Source organism: Talpa occidentalis, unplaced genomic scaffold (assembly GCF_014898055.3).
Source record: "Talpa occidentalis isolate TD23 unplaced genomic scaffold, MPIMG_talOcc4v2.1 talOcc4.4, whole genome shotgun sequence".
NCBI lineage: Eukaryota > Metazoa > Chordata > Mammalia > Eulipotyphla > Talpidae > Talpa > Talpa occidentalis.
In genome coordinates this window covers 100,738,674-100,763,619 of record NW_023604295.1, presented here as the reverse complement: position 1 = coordinate 100,763,619, position 24,946 = coordinate 100,738,674, and the positions used below count along the sequence as shown (strand labels likewise).

The 24,946-nt window shown below is 41.2% G+C and overlaps 2 protein-coding genes across 3 annotated transcripts in view; one reads left to right on the top strand and one right to left on the bottom strand.

The window, feature by feature from the left end:
* The window catches only part of PCCB (propionyl-CoA carboxylase subunit beta), a 61,457-nt gene extending 47,887 nt beyond the window's left edge, over nt 1-13,570 (top strand). The window contains exons 11-15 of the mRNA XM_037525934.1: nt 10,095-10,202; nt 10,453-10,553; nt 10,957-11,055; nt 12,283-12,382; nt 13,315-13,570. Coding sequence (XP_037381831.1) covers nt 10,095-10,202; nt 10,453-10,553; nt 10,957-11,055; nt 12,283-12,382; nt 13,315-13,436 — 530 coding nt within the window. The 3' untranslated portion in view covers nt 13,437-13,570. The remainder of the gene's footprint in view (nt 1-10,094; nt 10,203-10,452; nt 10,554-10,956; nt 11,056-12,282; nt 12,383-13,314) is intronic.
* A 6,159-nt stretch (nt 13,571-19,729) lies between these two features.
* The window catches only part of STAG1 (stromal antigen 1), a 462,478-nt gene continuing 457,261 nt past the window's right edge, over nt 19,730-24,946 (bottom strand). For both annotated transcript variants that reach the window (XM_037525931.2, XM_054700807.1), the window contains 4 exons: nt 24,234-24,344; nt 23,564-23,678; nt 22,080-22,160; nt 19,730-21,728 (listed from right to left, as the gene is read on the bottom strand). In XM_037525931.2, the coding sequence (XP_037381828.2) occupies nt 21,705-21,728; nt 22,080-22,160; nt 23,564-23,678; nt 24,234-24,344 (331 nt within the window). In that variant the 3' untranslated portion in view covers nt 19,730-21,704. The remainder of the gene's footprint in view (nt 21,729-22,079; nt 22,161-23,563; nt 23,679-24,233; nt 24,345-24,946) is intronic.

Sequence of the window (24,946 nt, the reverse complement as noted above, 5' to 3'; positions counted from 1 at the left end):
AGGGCGAGAGGATTCACCAGAGACAGAGTGGGGAGCAGAACAGGTAGAATGACCAAAATATACTGCTGAGGGGAGTAGCAGGCGAGACAGGAGAGGTCTGCCGCGCGGCTTGTGGGGATCAGAACTGGCACTGTAGAGGCTGCGGACAGCTTCACAGTGCTGTGCTCAACCGCCTATGCCACCAGGGAGGCCCCTTCTACCTCCTTTGTTATGTTTATCCCAGGTATTTATTTTTTTGGTACAATTTTAAATGGGGTGGCTTTTTTGATTTCTTCTTCAGACTATTTGCATATAGGAAGGCTACTGATTTTTTTTTTTAGATTTATTTATTCATACAAGAGCTGGGTACAGGCCAGAGATGGGGAGGGGGAGGTGAGAGGATTCACCAGACACAGAGTGGGGGACAGAACAGGCAGGCTCTGAAATACACTGCTGAGGGAAGCAGCGGGCGAGTCAGGAGAGGTCTGCTGTGCCATGTGGGTCACCTCTCTGGCCAGGGATCAAACTCGTGCTGCAGTGGCTGCGGATTGCTTCAGGTTGCTTCTCAACCCCTTGTACCACCAGGGAGGCCCCAGGAAGTCTACTGATTTTTGTGTGTTGATTTTGTATCCTGTTACTTTACTAAGCTGGTTTATTGTTTTACTTAGTTTTTCTGTAGCGTTTTTAGGGTTCTCTATGTATGTTATATCATCGGCAAAAAGTGATAGCTTTACTTCTTTCCCTATTTGGATTCCTTGTTTGTCTTTCTCATCTTATTGCTCTGACTACGACTTCCAGTATTATATTGCAAAGTAGGCATGAGTATGGAATACGATCTTGTCTTATTCCAGATCTTAAAGGGAAGGCTTTCAGCTTTTCACCATTGAGAATAACATTGACTGTGTGTTTGTTGTGCATGGCTTTTATTATGTTTAGGTATGTTCCTTCTATTCCAAGAATTTCAAAGGCCATCATCATAAATAGTTGTTGAACTTTGCCAAATGCTTTCTCAGCATCTATTGATATAATCATTTGTTTTTTTTTGTTTTTGTTGATGTGTTAATTTTGGGGTGTTGAACCATCCTGTGCCCCTGGAATAAATCCCAGTCATGGTCTATTTTCCTTTTGATGCAAGTTGGATTTGGTTTGCTAGGATTTTATTGAGGATTTTTGCATCTGTGTTCATTAGGGAGATTGGCCTGTAGTTTTCTTTTTTTGTGTGTTTTCTTTGTTTGGTTTTCATATTAGTGTAATGTTGGCTTCATAAAATGTATTTGGTAGTATTCCTTCTTAATTTTTTTGAGACTTTTTCTGGGACAGGCACCAGTTAATCTTTGTATATTTGGTAGAACTTGTTTGTGAAACCATCTGGTCCTGGAATTTTGTTATTGGGGAGGGTTTTTGGTTTTTTTTTCCTAGTTCTTTGAAATTGGAGATTAGTTGTTTCTTTGCGTTCTTTCTTGTTTCTGGAAAGTTATGTCCTCATTATCATACATCTCAGGGTGTTTTTTAATTTCTTCTTTGATTTCCTCATTGATCCAAAGGTCTTCCAGTAATGTGGGGTTCAGTCTCAATGAAACAGTTGATTTCTTGTTTCAGTCTTCATGGTTGATTTCTTGTTTGATGTTTTTATGATCAGAGGAGAGTTGGTATGATTTTGATCTTCATGTACCTGTTGATGTTTGTCTTGTCACCCAGAATGTGATCAGTCCTGGAGAAAGTTCCGTGTGTGCTTGAGAAAAATGTTTACTTGGATTTTTGGGGGGTGCTATGTCCTATAGATGTCTGTTAGGCCCATGAGGTCTAGGTCTTTATTTGAGGCTATCATGTCCTTGTTTATTTTTTGTCTTGTTGATCTGTCCATTGGTGAGAGTGGGGTGTTGAAGTCTCCTACTACATATGTATTTTCTCTAATGTCTGTTTTTAGAGATAATACTTAAATATATTTTAGTGCTCCTTCATTTGGTGAGTATATATTGATGAGTCTTATATAGTCCTGGTGTATTTTCCCCTTGATCATAATGTTGTGACCATCTATGTTTCTTAATAATTTTTTCAGTCTGAAGTCAAATTATCTGATATAAGTATGGTAGTTCCTGCTTTCTTTTGTAGTCCATTTGCTTGTAGAATTGTTCTCCAACCCTTTACTTTTTTTTTGTTGTTGTTGTTGTTAAGATTTATTTTATTTATGCATACAAGAGCTGGGGTGTAGGCCAGAGGTGCCGGGGGTGGGGTGGGGTGGGGTGAGAGGATTCACCAGAGAGTTTCAATCTGTGTTTATCTTTTGCAATTAGATGTGTTTCCTGGAGACAGCAGAAGGTTGGATTCTGTTTTCTAATCCAGTCTGCTACTCTGTGTCTTATTGATGAGTTTAATTCATTTACAGTTAGGGTTGATATTGATATGTGGGAGTCTGTAGTTGCCATTTTGTGATTCGTTACTTTACCTTACTGTTTTTCCTGTTCATTCCTCTATTGGTTTAGACTTTAAGGCTTTTAATATTTTGGGGGGTGGGAGTTTAGTGTTGATACATTTTTTGAAGTTTATCAGAAAGTTCTTTATTTTTCCCTCATAGAGGAAGGAGAACTTTGCAGGGTAAAGTATTCTTGGCTGGCATTTTTTTGTCTTGGGGTTTGTTGAGTATTTTGGTCATTATTTCTTAAAATAATCTTTCCCTTCATCTGTCTTCTATTGTATCGCCATGGTGTATATGATGGTTCATTTGATGAACCAGATAATAGTCTAATATAAATATATTTTAGTGCTCCTTCATTTGGTGAGTAAGGGGCCACAGGTCCCTTAGTCTCTATTCATTTCATTTTTTTCTGTCTGTTGCTCAAACTGGTTAATTATTATTTTTAAAAGTTTGTTTTCATACATTGTTTTTCATTTTTGTATAATATCTGATTTCTCCCCTCAGGTGTAGTCCCCTTAGTTCTCCCATGACATAGCACCGGTGATCCATCACCACAGTCCCTTGTGCTCTTCCCACTCCGATTTTGACCCCTCTCCTTCCTCATCCCCTGCTGTATGCCTCAGATCTATGGTAAGCTTACAAATTTTCTTTTTCCTGACCCTTTCTTCAGTTTCTCCATATTACACATATAAGTGAAACCATCCAGTATATTCTGGTTAATTTAAATTATCTCTTCAAGTTTCTTATTCTTTCTGCTCTTATCTGGTGTTGAACTCCTAGAGTGAATTTTTGATTTAAATTGTTGTACTTTCCAGCCCCATAATTTGTTTCATTTTTATATTTTTCATCACTTCGTTGGTATTTTTATTTTGTTCATATACTTCCTGATTTTTTAGTTTTTTTTTTAATGTTTTCCTTTACCTCTGAACATATTTAAGACAGTGGTTTTAAAGTCTTTGTCTAGTAAGTTTAGTGTCTGATCTTTCTTAGGGACAAAATCTGTCAGGATTTTATTGTTGTTTTTCACTTGAATGGCTTAACTTTCCTGTTTCATTTTAGGCCTTGTTTTTAGTTGAAACCTGGACATTTGAATAGTATAATGTGGTAACTCAGGAACTCATATTTTCTTTCCCTGTTCAATGCCCATTTGTCCAGTGTTTTTGCCCAACTATGTTTGCAAAGACTTTTCTTCATATGTATGGTCACCGAAGTCTTGTTTCTTAGCTTGTGTCCAGAGAGATTTCCTTAAATACAAGGTGCCATTGCAGGCAACTAGGAACCTGTTCTAGTTTTGCACACTGTCTCTGTGCCTGGGCTCTCCTTCAACACTAAGCCACATTTAAATTGAGTTTAGGGATAAACTCAAGGTTAAAGCTAAGATCTTCTCAGGTCCTTTGTTGTGTAATATAGTGTTTTTGTTTACATTTATCTCAAGATAGTTTTCCTAGTGTCTCCTTCTCAAGTCTTTTCTGAGCATGCATTTCGTCCTCGGCACACCTTTGTCTTTCTAAAGTTCCCCTACATAACCACTCTTGAATGCCCTAATTTCCTTCCTCTGCTTTGGTTTTTTTTTTTTTTTTTTTTTAACTTTTTTTTTTTAACGTTTATTTATTTATTTATACAAGCACTGGGTACAGTCAGAAGCGCAGGAGGGTGAGAGAATTCACCAGAGCCAGAGCAGGGAACAGAACAGGCAGACTGACAAAATACACTGCTGAGGGAAGCAGCGGGCAGCAGGAGAGGTCTGCGCGCCATGTGGGACCCTCACCCTGTGGCCAGGGATCGAACCAGCGTTGCAGAGGCTGCAGACAGCTTCGCAGCCCAGCACTCAACCGCTGCGCTACCGGGGAGGCCCTCTGCTTTGGTTTTTTCCTCTACTAGGCCTTGGGTGATGTCAGCTGTAATCCTCTGCCCCAGATGTCTGCAGGTTGTTCCTTTACCTTCTAATTTTGATCAATTTCTGGCACATTTCTGGCCTGGATGACTTTGAGGTTGGGTGAAACAGACACAAAAATCCTGTGTCAGTGATTCAGTAGCCCCAGACAAGCTAGGACGCATCTACATGATAATTTGTGACTGAGGTCTTCTGTGCTCCCTCTGGAATCAGGGAAAGTGTGTGTAAAGTGTATTAAAAGACACTACAAAGCTTTCCTTTGTTCTTAAGATGCTTTTTCTTGATTCAGCTTTCATTTGGTCATTGTAAACCTTTGCCTGACAAAGTTGGTTCTGACAGCTTTCTGCATGTTATTTGATACTTGTGTTGGAGGACAGGCACTTGGAGATGTTTCACTATTTTTTGTGTGTACAAAAATGTTTAATATTAGGAATTTACACATACTGAAAATGTTTTTTTGTTCCTATAGTAAGTTCTTAACTGTTCACATACTCCATCTAGTCATATCTGTCCCTGGTGTGGACTTCACATGATTTCCTGTGTTTGCTCAAAGTTCTCCCTCATTTGGTGAAAGCATCTATAGTTTCTGGCATGGTACAATACAGATTGACTTTCAAGCCCACTTTTTAAAAAAAAAAACTGCTCAACTTGTTCTACAAACAAGGTCCACAAATACCTGGTTGGTATTTATTACCACCCCAGCCCTGGCTGGAATCTGAATACTTGGCTCCACTGTGGTTCTTTGATGTCCCTCTTTCATCACACATTTTTTGTGCTAATTATGGAGTAGCAAGGTATGGGAGTTAGGTTGGAGGTCACTGTTATTTTGAAGAAAACCTCATACATTTCATTGACTTTTCATTGCCTGTTACTAAAAGTTAGCTTCAGAGATTCACAGAGGACTCATTCTCATTTTTTTTTCGTGTAGGAATTAGCTGGGACTCACTGGGTCCTCTGACAGGCCTGGGACCAGTGCATAACATGAAAAGGCCAAGCCTGCATGACATGTGTGGCCATAGGTTTTCCATTTCTGATTGTGTTCATTTCCCCAGGGATTGTGTTTGTTTTGGTTGTTACTAATCTTTTTTTTTTTTTTCCTGTTTGACTTTTATGATAGCCTTTCTGTATATTTTGCAGTTTCTTAATTTAGAATTGTCTTCATCCTTGGACTCATTACTCAGATTTGTTATTTCAGATTATTAATGTAGACTTTGAATATAGAGGGTGGAGATTTTAAAGATTTTTCTTTCATTAACAAAATCTATGTACAATAAAATGCCGCTTTAAAATGTTCATTTTTGTGGGTTTTGACAATTGTATACCCCCTTGTAATTACCATCTAAAATAAGATATAGAACATTTCTAGCATCTCAGAAAACTTATTCAACAAGAGGGAGGTTTTCCTTATTGGCTCCCCCCCCCCTTTTTTTTTTTTTTGTAAGTTGCTTGGCTGTTTATTGATTTCTACTCTTCTTTATATGTTCTGGGTGGGAGTCCCTGTCATTCATTCATATATATAATATACAGCAAATTTTTTCCTTGTCTGTGACTTGCTTATTCAATTTATGGTGTCTTTTAACTCGCATTAAAAAAATTATAAAATTCCCCTTTTTTAAACTTTGGATTAGAACTTTGTTCTGTCCAAGATTTTTGCCTACTGCAAGGTTGCAAAGATAATTCTGGATTATTTTCTAGGTGCTTTGTTTTTCTGAGTTTCATGTTAAGATCTCTGATCCTTTTTTAGTTTTTGTATCTAGTTTGTAAAGTGAAACTGAGGTCTTTTTCATTTTTTTTACATGATGTTTAATTGTTTCCTTACTGTTTGTTAAAAAGATTTCTTTCTACATTGACTTTTTTGGCATCTGGTATAGTCAGTTGTGTGGGTCTCTTTATTCACAGTTGTTTTCTTTGACTGCTGTCTTTACCTTTATGCCTATGCCATAGGGTCTTATTCACTGTAACTGTTTAGTTCTCAGGTTCTTAACTTGGGGCAATTTTGATATCCCAGGGACATTTGGCATTGTTGTAAACAATTTTGGTTGCCACTTGAAGGGATGGGGGGAAGGGAGGATATGCTACTGGCATCTAGTAGGTAGAGGACACTGAGCTGCTAAACATCCCATATGTATGAAGCATACACCGAGTACCATACTCTCTGGTCCAAAATGAATACTGTGAATGTTGTTAGCTTTGTAAGTTGGTCAGCTGGCACGCATTTTCCACTTCTGTTCTTTTTTAAATTTGTATGTATTTTACATCATTGTTCATGTTTAAACAATGTTTGCTCCGCGCCCCCCTCCCCGCCCCCACCACGTCAGGTGTAGTCCCCATAGAATTTCCTTGACCAATTCACCTGTGCACCATCACCCCAGTCCCCTGTGCTCTTCCCTCCCTCTGCTCCTTCTCTCTCCTCCTCCCCTGCAGGATGTCTCTAGTTTATAATTGTCTGTTTGTGTTTGCTTTGTTGTGTTGTGTTTTGTACTGTTATTATTTTTTCCCAATGTCTTATTTGTTTCCTTTATATGCCTCCTATAAGTGAAACCATCTGATATTTTGCTTTTTCCTTCTGACTTATTTCACTGGCATAATTCCTTTTAACTCCATCCATGTTGCTGTGAATGGCATGGGTTTATCTTTTTTGATTGCTGAATAGTATTCCATTGTGTGTATATCTTCTTTATCCAGTCATCTATTTTTCGGCATTTGGATTGTTTCCAGGGTTTACATATTATAAATAGTGCTGCAATAAACATAGGGCTACAGGTGTTTTTTTGAAACAATGTTTTTGTGTCCTTTGGGTAGATCCCTAGGAGTGGAATTGCTGGGTCGTATGGTAGCTCCATTTTTAGTAGACTGAGGAACCTCCAGACAGCTTTCCATAGAGGTTGGTCCAGTTTGAACTCCCACCAGCAATGTAGGAAAGTTCCTTTTTCACCACATCCTCGCCAACATTTGTTGCTAGTTTTTTGGCTATGTGCCATTCTCACTGGTGTAAGATGGTATCTCATTGTGATTTTGATTTGCATTTCCCTGGTTATAAGGTATGCCGAACATTTTTTCATATGTCTGTTGGCCATTTGCATTTCCTCTTTGGAGAAGTGTCTTTTAAGTTCTGCCCATTTCTTTTTCTTTTTAAAAAATTTTTAAAGATTTATTTATTTATACAAACACTGGGATACAGGCCAGAGGTGCGGGAGGGTGGGAGAATTCACCAGAGACAGAGCAGGGAGCAGAACAGGCAGAAGGGAGCAGCGGGCCAGACAGGAGAGGTCTGCCTCGCCATGTGGGAATCTCCCTGGCCGGCTGGGAATCGAACCAGCACTGCAGAGGCTGCGGACAGCTTCACAGCACTGTGGTCAACCTGCTGTGCCACTGGGGAGGCCCTCTGCCCATTTCTTGACTGGATTGTTTACTTTGTTCTTGTTGAGTTTCGTGTGTTCTTTGTATATCTTTGTGATCAGTCCCTTATCAGTTGTATGGTATGCCAAGAGTTTTTCTTTTTTTCTTTTTTGAATACTGTTTTGACTATTCTACCTTATTACCGTGAATTTTAGAATCTTACCAGTTTTTAAAAATAATTTTCTATGATTTTGATAGTAATTCCTTGAAAATACAGCTGTCCAATATGGTACCTTTAAACTTTAAATCCCGCGCTCACTACCCTGTGAGGCCCTACAAACTACTTTCTGCCTTCCCACCTCAATTCCAGAAACACTGGGGCTTTCTCCTTGCCCTCTGCACCCACAGCCCACTAAAGAAGTCCCCACAGTTTCCATCTTTCCTCCCAGTGTGCCTGGCATTTGCTCCCACTGAACAACACCACAGGCTTGAGGGCTCTGCTCATCCCTCACACCACCATGACCAGTGTCACACAGGGAGGCAACACAGTGAAAATTTATCACCTTAGATTCTGTAGATCTGAAGTCCAAAAGAGTCTCTCTGGGCTGGAATCGAGGTGTAGCTAGGCCGGGTCCCTTCTGGAGGCTCCAGGGAGTATCCATCCTGGCCTTGTGGCCTGACCTCATCTTTAGGGCCAGCAGTGCCACCGCCCAACCCTGCTCTTGGCATTTCCTCTCCTCTGCCTGACCTTCTGGCCTACTTCTTATAAAAGGACCCTTGTGATTCTATCGAGTCCACTTGTAGAACCAGGCCACTCTGCCCATCGAAAGATAAGGGTTCATACCTGCCCTGGAAGATTTCTGCTCAAATATCGCACCTTGAAAGGGACTCTTCAGACTCCAGATCCCTGTACCCAAAACTGTCTTGTTCACTGCCTGTGCCTTCTACCACACTGTCAGCATATGAGGACAGACACCTAGTCTGCCTTGTTTGTTGCTTGGGTATTGGGCCTGGACATAGCAAATGTTCAATATACACTTGTTGCCTAAAGCCTATGAATGGAAAAAAAAAACCCAAACTTTAAATTTTAAGTAATTAGAATATTAGAAATAGGTAATGGAAATTAAATAAAATCAGAAACTTAATTCCTCAGTGGTACAAGCCAGATTTCCAGTGCTCCATAGCCACATGTGGCTCATGGCCATGCTGGCAGATAGCACATGTAGAGAACATTTCCATGCATGAACATACATTTTTTTTTGTAGATACCCTTTTATTGTATTATAGAAGTTCCACTGAAATCCTAGTCTTATTTCTAGTTTTTAATTATCGATAAATAATGAATTTTGTTAGATTTTTTTTTTTTTACATGACCCTGTGAGTTTTCTTCTTTAATAATTTCACATGGGCCTCCCTGGTGGTGCAAGGGGTTGAGCGCAGTGCTGTGAATCTGTCAGCAGCCTCTACAGTGTGGGTTCGATCCTTGGCTGGCCAGGGAGCTGCCCACATGACGCAGCAGACCTTTCCTGTTTTGCCCACTGCTCCCCTCAGCAGTGTATTGCAGTCAGTCTGCCTGTTCTGTTCCCCGCTCTGTCTCTGGTGAATCCTCTCACCCCCCACACCTCTGGCCTGTACCCCAGCTCTTGTATGCATAAATAAATAAATCTTTAAAAAAATAATTTCACATATTAAATCAACCTGAATTCTTGGGATAAACCACTTAATCATGATGCATTATTAGTGTTTGTATACGTTGTTGGATTTGATGACTAATATCTGAGGAATTCTGGCCTGGCTTATGAGATTCTGTATTCTTCTCTTTTAATGTCCTTTCATCTGGTATCAGGATGATGTTGCGCTCATAGATAGAACCTGTTGGGAACTGTTCTAGGAAGGCAGATTTGCTAGTGATTGAGCTGTCTCTTTGCCACTGTATACTTTCTCCTTTAAATCTTACAACTATAGTAGGAGGGAGTAACATTTCTGCTTTGCAGGTGAGGAACCTCAGGCTCAAAATGGGAAAGTAATTTCCCAAGGGGCCATAAGCTGTAATTACCAGAACCAGAAACTGACTCCAGGTCATGGTGACTCACTAAGACCGGCTCCTGAGTGCTCCCTCCACAGATGGGGCCGGTGGGGCCAGCAGGCTCTGCCTCCGTGGCTGCAGGCCATTTACTTGGCAGGGTAGAGCCTGGCTGTCTGCACTGGGCTATCCTAGCAAGACTGCCTGTGGGGCTAAGGTCACTCCTGGGCTGTAACCAGGTTGCTTCTCCTGTCTGTTTTTTTTTTTTTTTTTTTTCCTCCTCTGGAGTGCGAGGGTTCCCTTTTACCTTTCTCTGATAGGAGACTTGGGTGACTTCATTGAAACCAGCTCTGGGTGGTTGTTGCGGGCATATTCCCATTGTGGGTGGAACTTAAATTTAAAATTGCCCAGAAGCTCAGCATACATCATCTCTTTCTTTCTAGGATGTTTGGATATTAATTCATCTGTGAAAGGAGCTCGTTTTGTTCGATTCTGTGATGCATTCAATATTCCACTCATCACTTTTGTTGATGTCCCTGGTTTTCTGCCTGGTAAGTCATTGGTTGGTGGGGGCCAGGAGAGGTAGCTTTGCCCAGTGAGGCACCCACTTTATTTGGAGATCTTGCTAAATTCCCTAAGGATTTGTGACTTTTCCATATTTCAGGTGTCTCTCTAGGATTATGTGAGGCATGGCCTTGGCCTGACCCTGTGGGAGGCAGGAGGAAACCTCATACCTGAGTGTGGCTGGCAGATCTTGTGGGGGTGTTCATGAGTGTCCAGTAACTTTTCCTTGTGACCTAGGCACGGCACAGGAATATGGGGGCATCATCCGGCATGGCGCCAAGCTTCTCTACGCATTTGCTGAGGCAACAGTGCCCAAAGTCACAGTCATCACCAGGAAGGTGAGGAACTCAGATGGAAGCTTGGAGCCACCTACTCAGCAGCCTGGTCATGAATGGAGTTCTGGCCAAATGTTTCAACAGGGTTGAAGAAGGAGTGCACCTCACTCAGCTTTAAACTGAGTTCTTGGGGATAGCATTTACAGCCCTGCGAACTCACCCTACAGAGAGTCCCTTCATCATCTCTGGTAACTCAGAGCAGCAGTGGGAAAAAGCCAGGAAAGGCAATGAACAATAACTGAAAGGTCTCTGGGCTGAGCCAGGCATTATATGCTTTTTTCCCCTGGCCCACAGCCCTTGGGCCTTCAGCAGCCCCCAGGGCACTCATTTCATGGCTTCCTAGTGTGTTTCAGGGACATGATCTGGTTGACTCAGGCTCTGACATTCAGCATTTGGTCTGCTCTAGGCCTATGGTGGTGCCTATGATGTCATGAGCTCCAAGCACCTCTGTGGTGACACCAATTATGCCTGGCCTACTGCGGAGATTGCAGTCATGGGAGCAAAGGTGAGTGCTTCTAGCTTTACCTTTACCTGGTCCAGGTACTGTATCTCCTAGCAAGGAGCTCAAAGCACAGCAAGGAAATGCTGGAGATAGGTCAGGGTCCCTAGGCTGGGCTAGCACTCCACGGAGTTGCGGTCTAGACCTTGGCAGGCCTCCCTCCTGGAACCCTGGGGTCAGTGCTGTCTCCTGTCCTGCAGTCTTTTTTTTTTTTTTTTTGTAAGATTTATTTATGCATACAAGAACTGGGGTACAGGCCAGAGGTGTGTGTCGGCGGGGGGGGGGGGGAGTGCGGGGAGAGGATTCACCAGAGACAGAGTGGGGAACAGGACAGGCGGATTGACTGAAATACACTGCTGAGGGGAGCAGTGGGCGAGTCAGGAGAGGTCTGCTGCACCATATGGGTAGCTCCCTGGCTGGGGATCGAACTCGCTCTGCAGTGGCTGCGAATAACTTTATAGGTTGCGTCTTAACCCTTGTGCCACCAGGGAGGCCCCCTGTCCTGCAGTCTAAGCTGGAATCTTCATGCTCAGGGTGGGAAGGGCCCATAGTGAGTTAGGAGATCATCAGGGTTCACTCAACTAACCTTTGAGAGGACTGGACATTCCCTCCCACTGAGGGTCCTGGAACCACTTCTTCCAGCCCATGAAGTAGAACTGTAGTTCTGGCCCTGGCAGCTTTGGGCAAGGTATTTCCTATTGTTCAGCTTTTTCCCCATTCTTTTCCTGCTTTGAAAAATAGTTGTTGGGGTTGAACCATATAACTTTCAGGAGCAACCAGAGCGGATTTTTAGGGATTCTGACATGAGGCCCATCTTGCAGTGCCTCCTGCTGATCATTTGCAGCTTGGTCTCTTCTGGCCACTGTTTTGCATACTCAGAGATCAGGATAGTGAAAAAAGAAAACAGCATTTTCTTCCCCTTGATGTAGGGAACCATGGATCTAATAGTGGAAAATGGGCCAAACATCATGGCTTCAAGAAAGGATAAGTTGCTGTTGGAGAGGGTAGGATGGAAAGCTCTTGGCTTTGCCTGGGAGGGCATTTTTGGGATCACAGTTGAGTGTCCTGTCACACAACCCCTGGAATCATGATGGCCTACACCTGGTGGCCCACACTTCTATCTAGTACACTTTGATTTACCTACAAATTCATAACTATGCGTGGTGGTAACTGTGAGGGAGTTCTGCCTAGGTGGGGATCTCCAGTGACGTTGACCAGCTCCTTTCGTGACAGGGTGCGGTGGAGATCATCTTCAAGGGGCACGAGAATGTGGAAGCTGCTCAGGCAGAGTATGTTGAGAAGTTCGCCAATCCTTTTCCTGCAGCAGTGAGAGGTAGGGACCATGATGGGGAAAGCTGCTCTGTTCATTTGTTGGGTCACTTGCACTTTCTTATACTCCAAAAGTCTCACATAATTCTGCTTTTACAGTCAAATTTGGAGGCTGGTGAAGGTTGGGATTTTCCCGGGCATCATCACTTAAGGACAGTTGGATCTATATAGGCTGCTTCAGTAACCAGGATCAAAACAATTAGCTGAAATGGCTAAATTTCTTAGTGCTGTTCCAGTTACCTAGTATTGTATGAAAGTCCACACCAAACACAATGACTTCAGACAGTCACCTTCCCTGTCCCTACCTTTGCCCCCGCGGTTCAGGGGGTCATTGATTTGGTCTGCGTTTAGCTGATTGGTTCTTCTGCTGGTCTTGCCTGGGACTAATTAGGCAACTGCAGTCTTCTGGAGGCTTCACTGAAAGAGTCATCTGCTGGCCAGTCCATGCTTTCTACATGGTGTCCTGTGGGCGATGAGAGGCGAAGCTGTAAGGCCCCTGAGGCCTAGGTTTGGTAGTTGTAGAGTGTCACTTTTGGCATGTGCTATGGTCAATGCAAGTTACAGTCATGTGAAGAAACAGAATCCACTTCTTGATGAGAAGAGTGGCAAAGTGACATTGCAGAGGGGTTTCTGTATAGGATGGGAGGAATTGTTGGAGCTGCTTTTTCAAATACAAGTGTATTTTTATCATTTTATTTCCTATTGAATTCATCTTAGCAAAGTGTGAGTCAAATTATCCTTTCCTTGACAAATGTTCCTACACTGGAAATTGTGGACCTGCCAGAGAAATGGGAGAGTTCTTGGGATACAAAAGAGGGCTCATAGGATTAATCCATTTTCACACTTTAGGTCTCAAAGATGGTGCCCAGTGTGAGCATAAGCTTGAGGGATGGCCTCAGCTGGGGATAGAAATGATCTTTTTCTTTGCTTCACCAGGATTTGTGGATGACATCATTCAACCTTCCTCTACACGTGCCCGAATCTGTCATGACCTGGATGTCTTGGTCAGCAAGAAGGTACAACGACCTTGGAGGAAACACGCCAATATTCCATTGTAAATGAATCAAAGAAATATCAGCAAGCAACTAATTACTCCCTGGTCATTGCTACTCGTCCTGCCTTTTGCAATCATGAAACCTGAGATTCTAAATACCAGTAATAACTTGGAATGATTAAGTATTATATTCTAGAATAATTTCATTTATGCCTTACTGTAGTCTTTTGTGTCATTAAAAATCTGAACTGATTTTTTTGAACATAAATTATATTTTTTTATGGTAGAAATCTGAAAAAATTGAGAAAACAGTATATAGTAATGTCACTGGATCTGACCCTTATTTGAAACGTCTGTTTTATTTCTACCAAGAATGAGTTTTTCTCCAAAGGTGAGTTAATAAGTTTTTAGGGCAAGGTACTACTTCGGCTTCAGTTTCTTTGTCTTTAAATAATATTGAAATAGGGCCTCCCCGGTGGCGCAGCGGTTGAGCGCTGGGTTGCGACGCAGCCCGCGGCCTCTGCAGTGCCGGTTCAATCCCCGGCTGCTCCCAGGCCACCAGAGGAGGGTCCCACATGGCGCGCAGACCTCTCCTGCTGCCCGCTGCTCCCCTCAGCAGTGTGCTTCGGTCCTTCTGCCTGCTCTGCTCCCCGCTCTGGCTCTGGTGAATTCTCTCACCCTCCCGCGCTTCTGACTGTACCCAGTGCATGTATAAACAAATAAATAAATAAATAAAATATGCCTCTATAAAAAAAATAAATAAATAAATAATATTGAAATATGCCCTATTCATTAACTCCTGCTTAAAGTTGAACATTAGGTGAGATGTTTGCAATTGTGTATTTAGCAGAATAGACCGTGAGTAAGGTGTAGTACTCTATATTACATTCTTCTTGGAAATTTTGTGTTCAGATTGAAAAACAAACTTTATTCTATAGGTCAAACTTTTTGACCTATAGAAATGTTGGAAGAGTTATATGCCCTTCAGCTAGATTCTCCAGTTTTAACAGAATTGACATTTGTTTCATCTTTCCCGTAAAAACGTGCTGTTTGTTGTCAGTTACCCAGTGGAGAGTCAGAGTTGCAGAATCATGACTCTTTGTCTCTCAAAATGTCAGTGTTTATTTCCTAGGAAACAAGGCTCATTATCTTTTGTGACCATGACATTTTTGAAGAATGTTTGCTAATTATTTTGTAGAATGTCCTTCAAGTTGGGTTTGTATGTTTGTTTTCACATGTATAGGTTCAGGTAAGTGACACTTAGGAGTGTTTCTTCCTGTGTGTCACATTAGGAGGCACAGGATGCTAGGTTTGCCCATAATCGATGACATTGACTCACCACTTGGCTGCAGAGGTTACCACTTTCTCTTTGTGTTTAATAACTGATCTGGGGTGGGGGGCACTCTTTAAGCTGTTAACAAACTTCAGTGCTTTTAGTATCCACCGATGATTCTTACCTCCGTCAGCTGCTTTATGTTGATTGCAAAATGTTGGGTTTCTACACTACGGGATTTGCACATCAAAGACATCTTTACAGACACATCACCCAAAGCAGTGATAGTGAAGACAAAGATAAACAACTGGGACTACATCAAATTAAAGAGCTTCTGCACAGCAAAAGAGACAATAACAAAAACAAAGAGAAACCCCACCAACTGGGAGAACATTTTTGCACCCAACACTAATGATAAAGGACTGATCACAAAAATCTGCAAAGAGCTGATGAGACTCAACAACAAGAAAGAAAATAATCCAGTCAAAAAATGGGCAGAAGAGCTAAAAAGAAACTTCTCTGAAGAGGAAATGCAAATGGCCAACAGGCATATGAAAAAATGTTCAACATCACTTGTAATCAGGGAAATGCAAATCAAAACTACCATGAGATACCATGTGACACCAGTGAGAATGGCACATATTAAAAAAACTAGCAACAACAAATGTTGGCGAGGGTGTGGAGAAAAAGGAACTCTTTTGCACTGTTGGTGGGAGTGCAAACTGGTCCAACCACTATGGAGAGCTGTGTGGAGATTTCTGGACCTACTAAACATAGAGCTTCCATATGATCCAGCAATTCCACTCCTAGGTATTTACCCAAAGGACACAGAAACATCAATTCCAAAGAGCACCTGCACCCCTATGTTTATAGCAGCACTGTTTACAATAGCTAAGCTTTGGAAACAACCCAAATGCCCAAAAATAGATGACTGGATCAAGAAGATGTGGTACATATATACCATGGAATATTACTCAGCATTCAAAAAAGATAAACACATGCAATTTGCAGCAACATGGATGGCGCTGGAAGGGATCATGCTCAGCGAAATAAGCCAGAAAGAAAAAGAAAAATACCGGATGGTCTCACTCATAGCAGGAATCTAGAAACTTAAATAAGGGACCAGGAAAATGAATATAAGAAAGTGAAAATCAAAATCAAAAAAACTACGAACCAGAGACACTTTTTGGGGGGTGGGGGCAGGAGGGGAAGGATTGGGGTCAGAATGGGGCGTTTGCAATTGTATGGGGGAATATAAAAATAAAATTTAAGAGAAAAAAAAATGTTGGGTTTCTATAAGACATTTTTTGTAGCTCTTTTAACATAGTCAAGTTGTTTGGATGGTATCAAGTTGCTGGGTGATATCAATTTGAAGGTCTGTATCCTTTTTGTTATTTGGAGACCATTTTAGATTCCCCTACCCACCATCTTTTTTGACTTATTTACTGAGTATATAAAGCATTAAGTTATACCAGAATTGAAGATTTTAAGTAGTTTCAACAGTCTAATCATGGTCTGTTGTTCCAAGTAGTCCCCATGGGATGTGATCTTTTTCTGTGTTGAGAGCCCGGTGTTTTCAGATTTTGAGGTTCCTAGATGTTTTTGTGTTTGGGGGTTCCTTGGCCTTTGACTATGGCTAAGTAAGAGTTCACAGCCATGTCTTTAGATGAAGGAAAAGCGAAGTTGTTTTTAGAGACAGAATGAAAGTACACCTAAGCAGAGTCCTGGGTCAGCAGAGTACGGGGACAACTGCAAGTAAAGACGGGGAACTGCTCGCTTAAATGGGGTGCAGAAGACTGCTCATTCAGTCTCAAGTGACCAGATTGAGTCTTCCTGAGGTTTACTGTGCAGGCACTCCCAGGGTGTTGGATTAATGGTGGAGGGAGGGGTCTACCTCCCCCTCTTTGTAACTTCTCACTCTATCAACCTGCCTATGGGTTGGGGTAAGGGACAGCCTTTGGCCCTCTGGGAGTTTTTTTTTTTTTTTTAAGATTTATCTATTTATGCATACAAGAACTGGGGTGTAGGCCAGAGATGCAGGGAGGCTGAGAGGATTTACCAGAGACAGAGTGGGGAGCAGAACAGGTGGACTGACTGAAATACACTGCTGAGGGGAGCAGCAGGCAAGACAGGTGTGGTCTGCTGCGCCTTGTGGATCAGCTCCTTTGCCAGGGATCAAACTCATGCTGCAGTGGCTGAGGATTGCTTCATAGTGCTGAGACTTAATCCCTTGCACCATCAGGGAGGCCCCCCTGGGTGTTTCTTGAGCTCTGGCAGGTGTTTGCTGGAGTCCTGGGTGTAACAGTTTATTTTCCTTTTCGGCATTGCCTTTCCTGACCGACATGCCTTTCCCTTCAGACCCTTAGCTCCACACTGACTGAAGTTTGCATCATTTCAAGCTGAACTTCACCTAAACCAATATGTGACTATCATCCACTTTCCCCACCAGCCATCCTGCCATTTCTGGTAGGTAGGCTTATGCCTTTGGAATTTGTTTTGCGTTCTCTTGAGTGTCTATCTTCTTCTCTAGTTGGAGAGTGGGACTCTATTCCAGTTGGATTCTGAAAATTTTTGTAACTCTCCACTGGTTTCTCTGACCTCCACTTAAGCCAACTATCTTGTTCTTACAGACTTCATTCCAATTCCTATTGTTGCATTCCTCTGCTCTTCCAGTAAATATTGCATTGCTCTCCAAAGTCTTTAGCCCATGTAAGAGGATCTTGCTTGTCTTTCCCTTGCTTGCCTGGTTTTCGGAGCCCACAGTCCCGCCACCTTGACCTTGGTAGGTCCAGTCTCCAGTTTTGTGTGTGTGTGTTTTTTTTTTCCTTTGGCATCAGACTGTGCAGTTTTTTGGGCCGGGGAGGAAGGCAGGCTTTTACATATTTTTTCCTCGTTAGGTTACAAGTTCCTGTGGGCAGAGACTGTGTTTGGGCAAAGCTCCTTTGTACTCCTGTTTGACACCTAGTTTAGAACCAACAGAAAAACTGTAAGCCATTAGAAACTGGGGAGGTAGCACCAGAATACTGGGCTTTTAGAGGCCCTGGCTAAGGAAGATTCATGCAGTTTGTGGCTTAGCAGCTTAAACTTGCCTAGCCAGTCCATTATCTGGGATCAGCCAAGGTAGATTTGAACTGTTTGGGAGGGGGGTGACTCTGCCATAGTCCACATTAAAATAATAGTACACATGAACTCGTTTTGTTTTTGAGGAAGGGATTTAGGAAGTGTTTTACCAGTTTGTGCAATCTGGTCACTTGAGAAGGGATTGTATCTGAGCCTGCTGTAAGATGTAGAGGAACTAGCCCACTAAGGCACCTGACAAGAGGCTTCTGGGAAAACTTGGAGATGGTGGAGAAATCTGTCCAAAAACCAAGCTGGTGGTCAAGAAAATGAAGCTGCAAAATTCTGAAAGCTTTGTCAAGTACATCAGCCTCTGTGAGCCACAGACTGTCGTAGAGCAATAGAGTATTCTCAGTGGCTTCTAGGCAAGGCCTTGCCAGCTCTGGTGTTCTTGTCATAAGGAAAAGGTGTCTCTGTACATCTGAACGGATATTGTTAGTCGTGATGGAGGTAGGCGGCACTTTAAATGTCCTGCTGGATCTGCCTTGAATTATAAGCAAACTAATTTATAATGAGTGATCCAGCTAGTGAGTGAAGCTAGAATTTAAACCCAAACAGGTCTGTTTGAACTACAAGCCTGTCTTCTGCCCATCCAGTGCTACTACACAACTGAAGTCGATGGGATGAATTCCTAAGAGCTGGAAGGAGAGGTGGTGGTCTGTTCCTTTGGGATTGTATCTCTTAGTAACCCAAAAGCTACTAAATTTATAGTTTTCTTACGACACACATGGTGGCAAGTCACCATCTTGAGTTGCTAGAGAAATGAGATGCGTACTCACAATGTAGCATTCTAGTGCTTGTTTGCAGTTTTTCCAGCTTTTCTTCTTTCTAGGTCTTTGTCTCACCACCCCAATACTGTGCCTCTTGATACACTGAAGGACACTCAACCATGTACTGAGCTAGCACTCTTGATGGAGTTGTACTGTTCGGCAATTTATTTTATGTTCTGGATGGACATTTGGAAAGCTGTAGCATTACTCTTAAGTACTGGTCCTCATGCTTATGCATGTCTGTCAGCATGGTATCCCACCATTCCAAGCAGAAGCTGTGCCCACTTGAAGAGTGCGTCAGTCTGGGTAGGTAGGTTTTAATCATGTGCCTACTGTTGTGGATGGTGAGAAATGCGTCTTTTATATGTCCTTGGGAATAGAAAGCTGCCCTTCAGTGATGCCTGATAGAGACCCTACAAAGCAAAGCATGCAGGAGGGCAGGAGTGGGATCTTACCTGAATTCGGTCTTACATGAAAAGTCTGAGTAAGCACCAACCTGTTTCACATGAAGACAATGGTGAGTTCTTTCTGGGAGCAGGGCCAGAGAGAAAGTTGCAGTCAAGTCACAGCTAGCAAGTTTGTCCCAAAAGAGTTACACATGGGTAAAGCCCTAGTCTCAAAGGCCTGTAACCTTCAAAATGATCTGCCAGAGACAGACCCACCCTCATCACCTTTCCTCTTTGGCTGCCCAGAGAACTCACCTGATGATTTATCCTCTGCATCTCTGCCTTTTCTGTACAGACAACTTAAGCCACCTAATGAACATAGCCAAGAAGCATAAGTCTTTTTATGAGTGATGCCAGGTGGTGCCGTTATCAAGAGAAACTCGTACTTGTGTGACCATGTGGAGTCGAGGCAATCTTTAAAGGGCCACTGTCAGGGGTAAAACCATGTATATAAGCACAGGGACTGAAGCTCAGGCTGGGGAAGGACCCAGGTATAGACTAGTGGGTAGTCTTGAATGCCTCCAAAACAGCCTGCAACAGACTTCCTCTTGAACCACAGACTGCTTGGCCTATCTTTCTCCAAGGGATGAAAGGAAATTTAATGAGCTAGTCCTAAATTTTTTTTTTTTTAAAAATCTTCCTGATACAGTCATTTTGCCATCATTTAAAAAATTATCTGAAAGCAAACTTAGAGCAGAAAATCATCTTTAAGGCTTTACCTATTAGGAACAATAGGATGAGTACCACAAACCTGATTTTGAATAGTTTATTAAAGGAAAGGTGAAGCATCAGTTTCAAATTGTACAAAAGGAAAAAAACCTCATATTGCAAATGTACAATTTACAGAATTACTAGCAAAACCAATCAAGGAGACACTGAAAATACAAAAATTTGATTGACTTCAAACTGAACTGGAAACCCATTGGAGTAGATAGTAAGCCTTTTTTTTGTTGCATGGTAGTCTACAATTCTAAGTCAGTATCTGTTTCCCACAAGACTGTCAAGCAAAGGATCAATCTGTGCATGAGCCAGGGCACTTCCTGGCTTGCTTTCTTGCCAGAACCACAGGCAGGCAGGGCTGGTGTGGTGGACAGTCTAGTCATTCCTGCCCTTCACTTCCAGTGAAGCCCACATTTCTTGAAGAAACGGAGACCCCGGCCTCCTAACTGGAGCCCAGGAATCGCTAAATTGATTTTTGGTGACCATTTTTCAGAACTCTATAAATATTGAGAAAAATCTGTTTTGAGTTTGTTTACTAAAAAGATGAATAAAACCATTTTGCTTTCCTGCACGAAAGAGAATCCATTGGGTACAGAATTTTTTTTTTTAAAAAAGTCTTTCATTTTTGGTATGAAAGGAAAGCCTCATGCTTCTGTTGCAGCTACTTCAAAAACCTGCCCAGAAACAGCTGTGGATGAATTGGGAAATTCTGAAGCTGGCTTTAAGTTGCCTTTGAAAAAGAACAATAGCAGCAGCAAGTCATAAAAGTCTAAGCAGAATGTAAAACTCTAAACCGTTGAAGGCTGTCCTGAAGATTCATAATTTCTTTCCCCAAAAGACTTATTTTTAATATGCACATTTAACACTGAAATGTAGCTGTATTTCAAGGTAAGCTTAGGAACTTCACCCTCTAAGCACAGACTTCTATGCAGCACATACTTCTATCATCGGTAAACTTAACTCACAAAATCAGCGCATAAGGGTAATAATAAGTGCATGGGAAGTAGACACAGTAATGTTACACATAAAATTACTTTTAGATGGCAAAGGAGTTCTTCATGATTACCTGTTTAAGAAAATTGAAGTCAATGTAACTTGAATTTATCAGGGCATGAAATAAGTGATAAAAACAGCAAACTGATAACTTGAGAACCATTTTTGTTTTACTGAGAATACTTTATTTGCTGGTAGAAGTTGCTAAAAATGCACAGAACAAATACCAATAGAAAATGTACTGTATTTGAATCTCCCTATTCTATATAAAATGAACGTGTACAGCATCTGTTGGAAAAATGGCTGTGTGGACATTTCTTATTTTATGCCCCCTTATAAATAAAAATAAACCTTTTTATTCAAGAGTATATAAAATCTGGGAATTCATATCCATAGCCACAGAGGGTGTGTGGTTTTTGGCAGAGATGCACTGTCAGAATTTCATTTTAGCTTGTCAATATTTTGCTCCTCCACATTTGTGTTCCACAAGGTCAACCAAATCCAGTGAGCTCCAAAACACTCTTCGGCAATTAGGATGAGCTGCTTACTCATAGGTTTAATAAAAATGGTTAGCTTTTAAAACATAAAAAGGCAAAATGTTAAAACAGTTTTTAAATTGTACAACAGGAAAATAAAGTTAAAAATACTTTTTTTTTACTCAATGCTGAGTTTTCATAAAACAGGTGTATAACAGTGTTTATCTTGACAGCTGTTTTAAAAATTTAAAATTTCTTCCTCCCTCCAGAAAAACACACACATCTGTATTGGGATAAGTCCAATGTTAGGACACAAATGATTTTTCAGGTCAGTCTTTCTGAGGTGACATTCACCAATATTTCCTTGGGTAATTTACATGCTCCTCTTCTGTCACTGCAAAAAGGGATTGACCCTCAATCATTTGATAACAAATCAGATCACATCAAAAGTGTTTTTTTCCCCACACAAGCTATCACAGTATATAGGCCTCTAGCTCTAAATAATAGAGTTCCGAATTTGTAAATTTTCTTCAGGCTTCAGAACATAGGCATTCCAAATCCCTAGAATGAGAAGCAATTATTAATTTCATGCATAAACAAGATTCAGAAACCATAAATAAAAAGCAGTAATAGGGGCTTCCCCGGTGGCGCCAGGGGTAAAGTCTCAGCACTATGAAGCTATCTGCAGCCTCTGTAGTACTAGTTTGATCCTGGGCCAGGGAGGTGACCCACATGGCAGAGCAGCCCTCTCCTCACTTGCTCCCCTTAGCAGTGTATTTCAGTCAATCTTCCTTTTCTGTTCTCTACTCTGTAGCTGGTGGGTCCTCTCACCCTCTCCCCACACACCTCTAACCTGTACCCCAGTTCTTGTGTGCATAAATCTTAAAAAAAAAAAACAGTAATAACACTTACTGAATCGTCTTCTATGATAGCTGCAGAATCAAAGAAATCTGGCCTTAGCTCAGCTCTCTCACGCCGATTTCTTGATGGGGGCTGGAAAAAAAAAAAAGGCAAGTTAACTTTAGAAAGCAATGGATGGGGAAAGAGGATGGCCTCATCTCCACTTCTTACAAAACATTTTCATTATGAAAAATTCAAAACATACAAAGAAGAATAGTATGGGTTAAATTACGCCCTCAAATTCACGTTGAAAATCTGGCTGCCATTACCTTAGAATGTAACTATTATTTAGAAAAAGGGCCTTTAAAGAGGAAATTAGGGTAAAATGAGGTGACAGGGGAAGATTCTAATCCAATATGACATGTTCTTAGAAGATATAAGCACAGAGAAAGACCTTCTGAAGACAAAAGAGGGCCGCCAGGAATCAAGGAGAGAAGCCTCAGAATGAAATCAACCTTGCTCATACCTGATCTCAGACTTCCAGCCTTCAGAATCATAAAATTTTGGTTTTTTAAGCTATTTAATGAGTAGTAGTTGTTACAGCAGCCCTATCAAATTAACACACAGAACGATGAACTCTTCCCCTCATACCTCCATTTCAATTTGTTTCACTGGTTTGCTTTCAAGTCATTTCACCTACAACTACTTCAATATGTATCCCTAATTGATGGAAACTTCCCTCCCTCCTCATTAATATTTACTGAGGTGAAGGTGGATTACACTATATCTTTGGGGGTTATAGGTTTAAACCTCTACAAATGTATATTCTCATACCATGCTAACCACAAGTCCCCCAGTAATTCTTCACACCATGTTCTATTGGGCCTCCTTCCCCTCTAGGTGCCTCAGTTTTATAGTCAGATGTCAGTAATTTATTACTGGTATGGTTTTGACTGACACTGAACTATGTTTCTCTGTGTTCTATGTGTGAGACAATCGGCATTTGCTTTCCCCTGACTGATTTTGCTTAGCATTATCCTCTCCAAATTTTAAGATGGAAAAGTTTTAGAAATAAAACTCCTAAACATTATTATTCTTGGTAAAGTAAAAAACCTCCTAAAATCACCTATATTTACATTCACATTCAGATTTATTTACTTCTGAGATGTTTTTTACTTGAACAAATAAAGTCCATATTCTGCAATAGGTTGTTATGTTGGAACACAGTGTATTTATTGTCATGCTCCAATTTAAGGTACAAGGAGTCAGATGCATGTGCTATATTGAAACTGTTTCAAGAAGGTATTAAGAAGGAACCAGTTCTTATTACCAGAATTAAAAATCTGCTTTGAAAGCAGGCTGGAAAAATTAACCTGGTTTAAATGCCTGCATGAGCACTGTTACATTGGCTTTGACCACTGTGGGTCGATATTACTGCCTTCCCTACTCTCTTTTCCTCCCACAGGATCCTGAAAACAAGAGTAGTATCTCACATCAGTGCTTTCATTACATTGTATCTCTTCTTAACAGAAAAAAAACATATTGAATTTTCTTACCAGATCAATAACCATGGTGTCCTCAAATTCTTCATTCATATCTTCTAACTGGCTCCGGGATGACATCATCACATCTTCAAAAATGGGCTCAGCATCTTCCTCCATTAGGCCCCGACTGATAAAGGGCACAGTTAGAAAGTTAAATTCAGACTGAGTGGAGTACTAGCTCTTATATTACATCTTCTAATGAATGAAAGCACACCTTCCAATTACAACCTATACCCTTTACAAATTACGATACTGAACACTAAAATTAGTAATCACTGATTTTTTTCACTCAAGATTTCATCTTAGCTTACTAGAAGGAAATATATATATATTTGGAAGTTAATTTAAATGCAATAACAAGTAGCAGTTAACATTTTGTTATGTGTTAATTCCCATGAAAATGATTTATCAATTATTATCCTATATTTACAAATTAGGAACCTGAGGCACAGAAGGCTTTAGAGTTTGCCCAAGGCAACACAGCTGGCAAGTGACAGCACGAGGATTTAAATGCTGAAAACCTCAAGAACCCATTGCCTCTATTCCTATCCTATTCTGCACAGCATATCCTGAGTTTTAATTTTAACTCCTAAGACCAAATACCAGAGAAACCCCAATCGTTCCACAAAATGACCAGTCATCACAGTTATTGTGTTCTTGTGAAACTTGACGTAACACTTACACAGCATGCCTTACTCCAGTTCTCACTTTCATGTAGTTCATTCCTGTTCTGTCCTTCCGATTTAAGTCTTCTAATTTCGGTTGGCCTAACCAAGAGATCTGCATCTGAGGACTAAGAGAGGGTACTATTATTCATTTTGGGGCAACAGATGATGAATTTAGCTAATCAATCCCTTGCTAAGAAGGCCATAATCAGCTGGCCTAATCTTGATGTAGTGGGATTTAACTGGATTTATGACTGGGCCAAGGGAGAGATCATTATAAAAAGGATCTGCCTTAGCAGAATGATGGTAAGTTGTCCAAAGAGATCTCAAAGTATCTATTGAAGCAGGTTCTAGTTAGTTGTTAGGTGTGAAAGAAACCAGAATGTCACCTCCAAAAATGCCACTTTGAGAAAAAAATTATTTTGAGATATAGGTAATTAAGAAGCATTAAATGCAGAAAATCTCCCTTTTCTGGAGCTACACTCCTTATCAGCACAGAGATGGCACCAGAGGAATTTGCAAACAAGCCCTGCCAAACTAAGCCTATTTAAGGAAGATACAGACTACCTCTAGCCCAAACGCTTTGCCTTGTCAATTCTTCACAAATTTGTCTAAAAGATCTAAAAGCTTCCTGCTCTGCTCACTTTTTCAGGCAGGTCTTCATTTTTTTGTGGAGGCTCCCATGGCATATAAAAAAATCAATGGAATTTATGTTTTTCCTTCTGTTAAT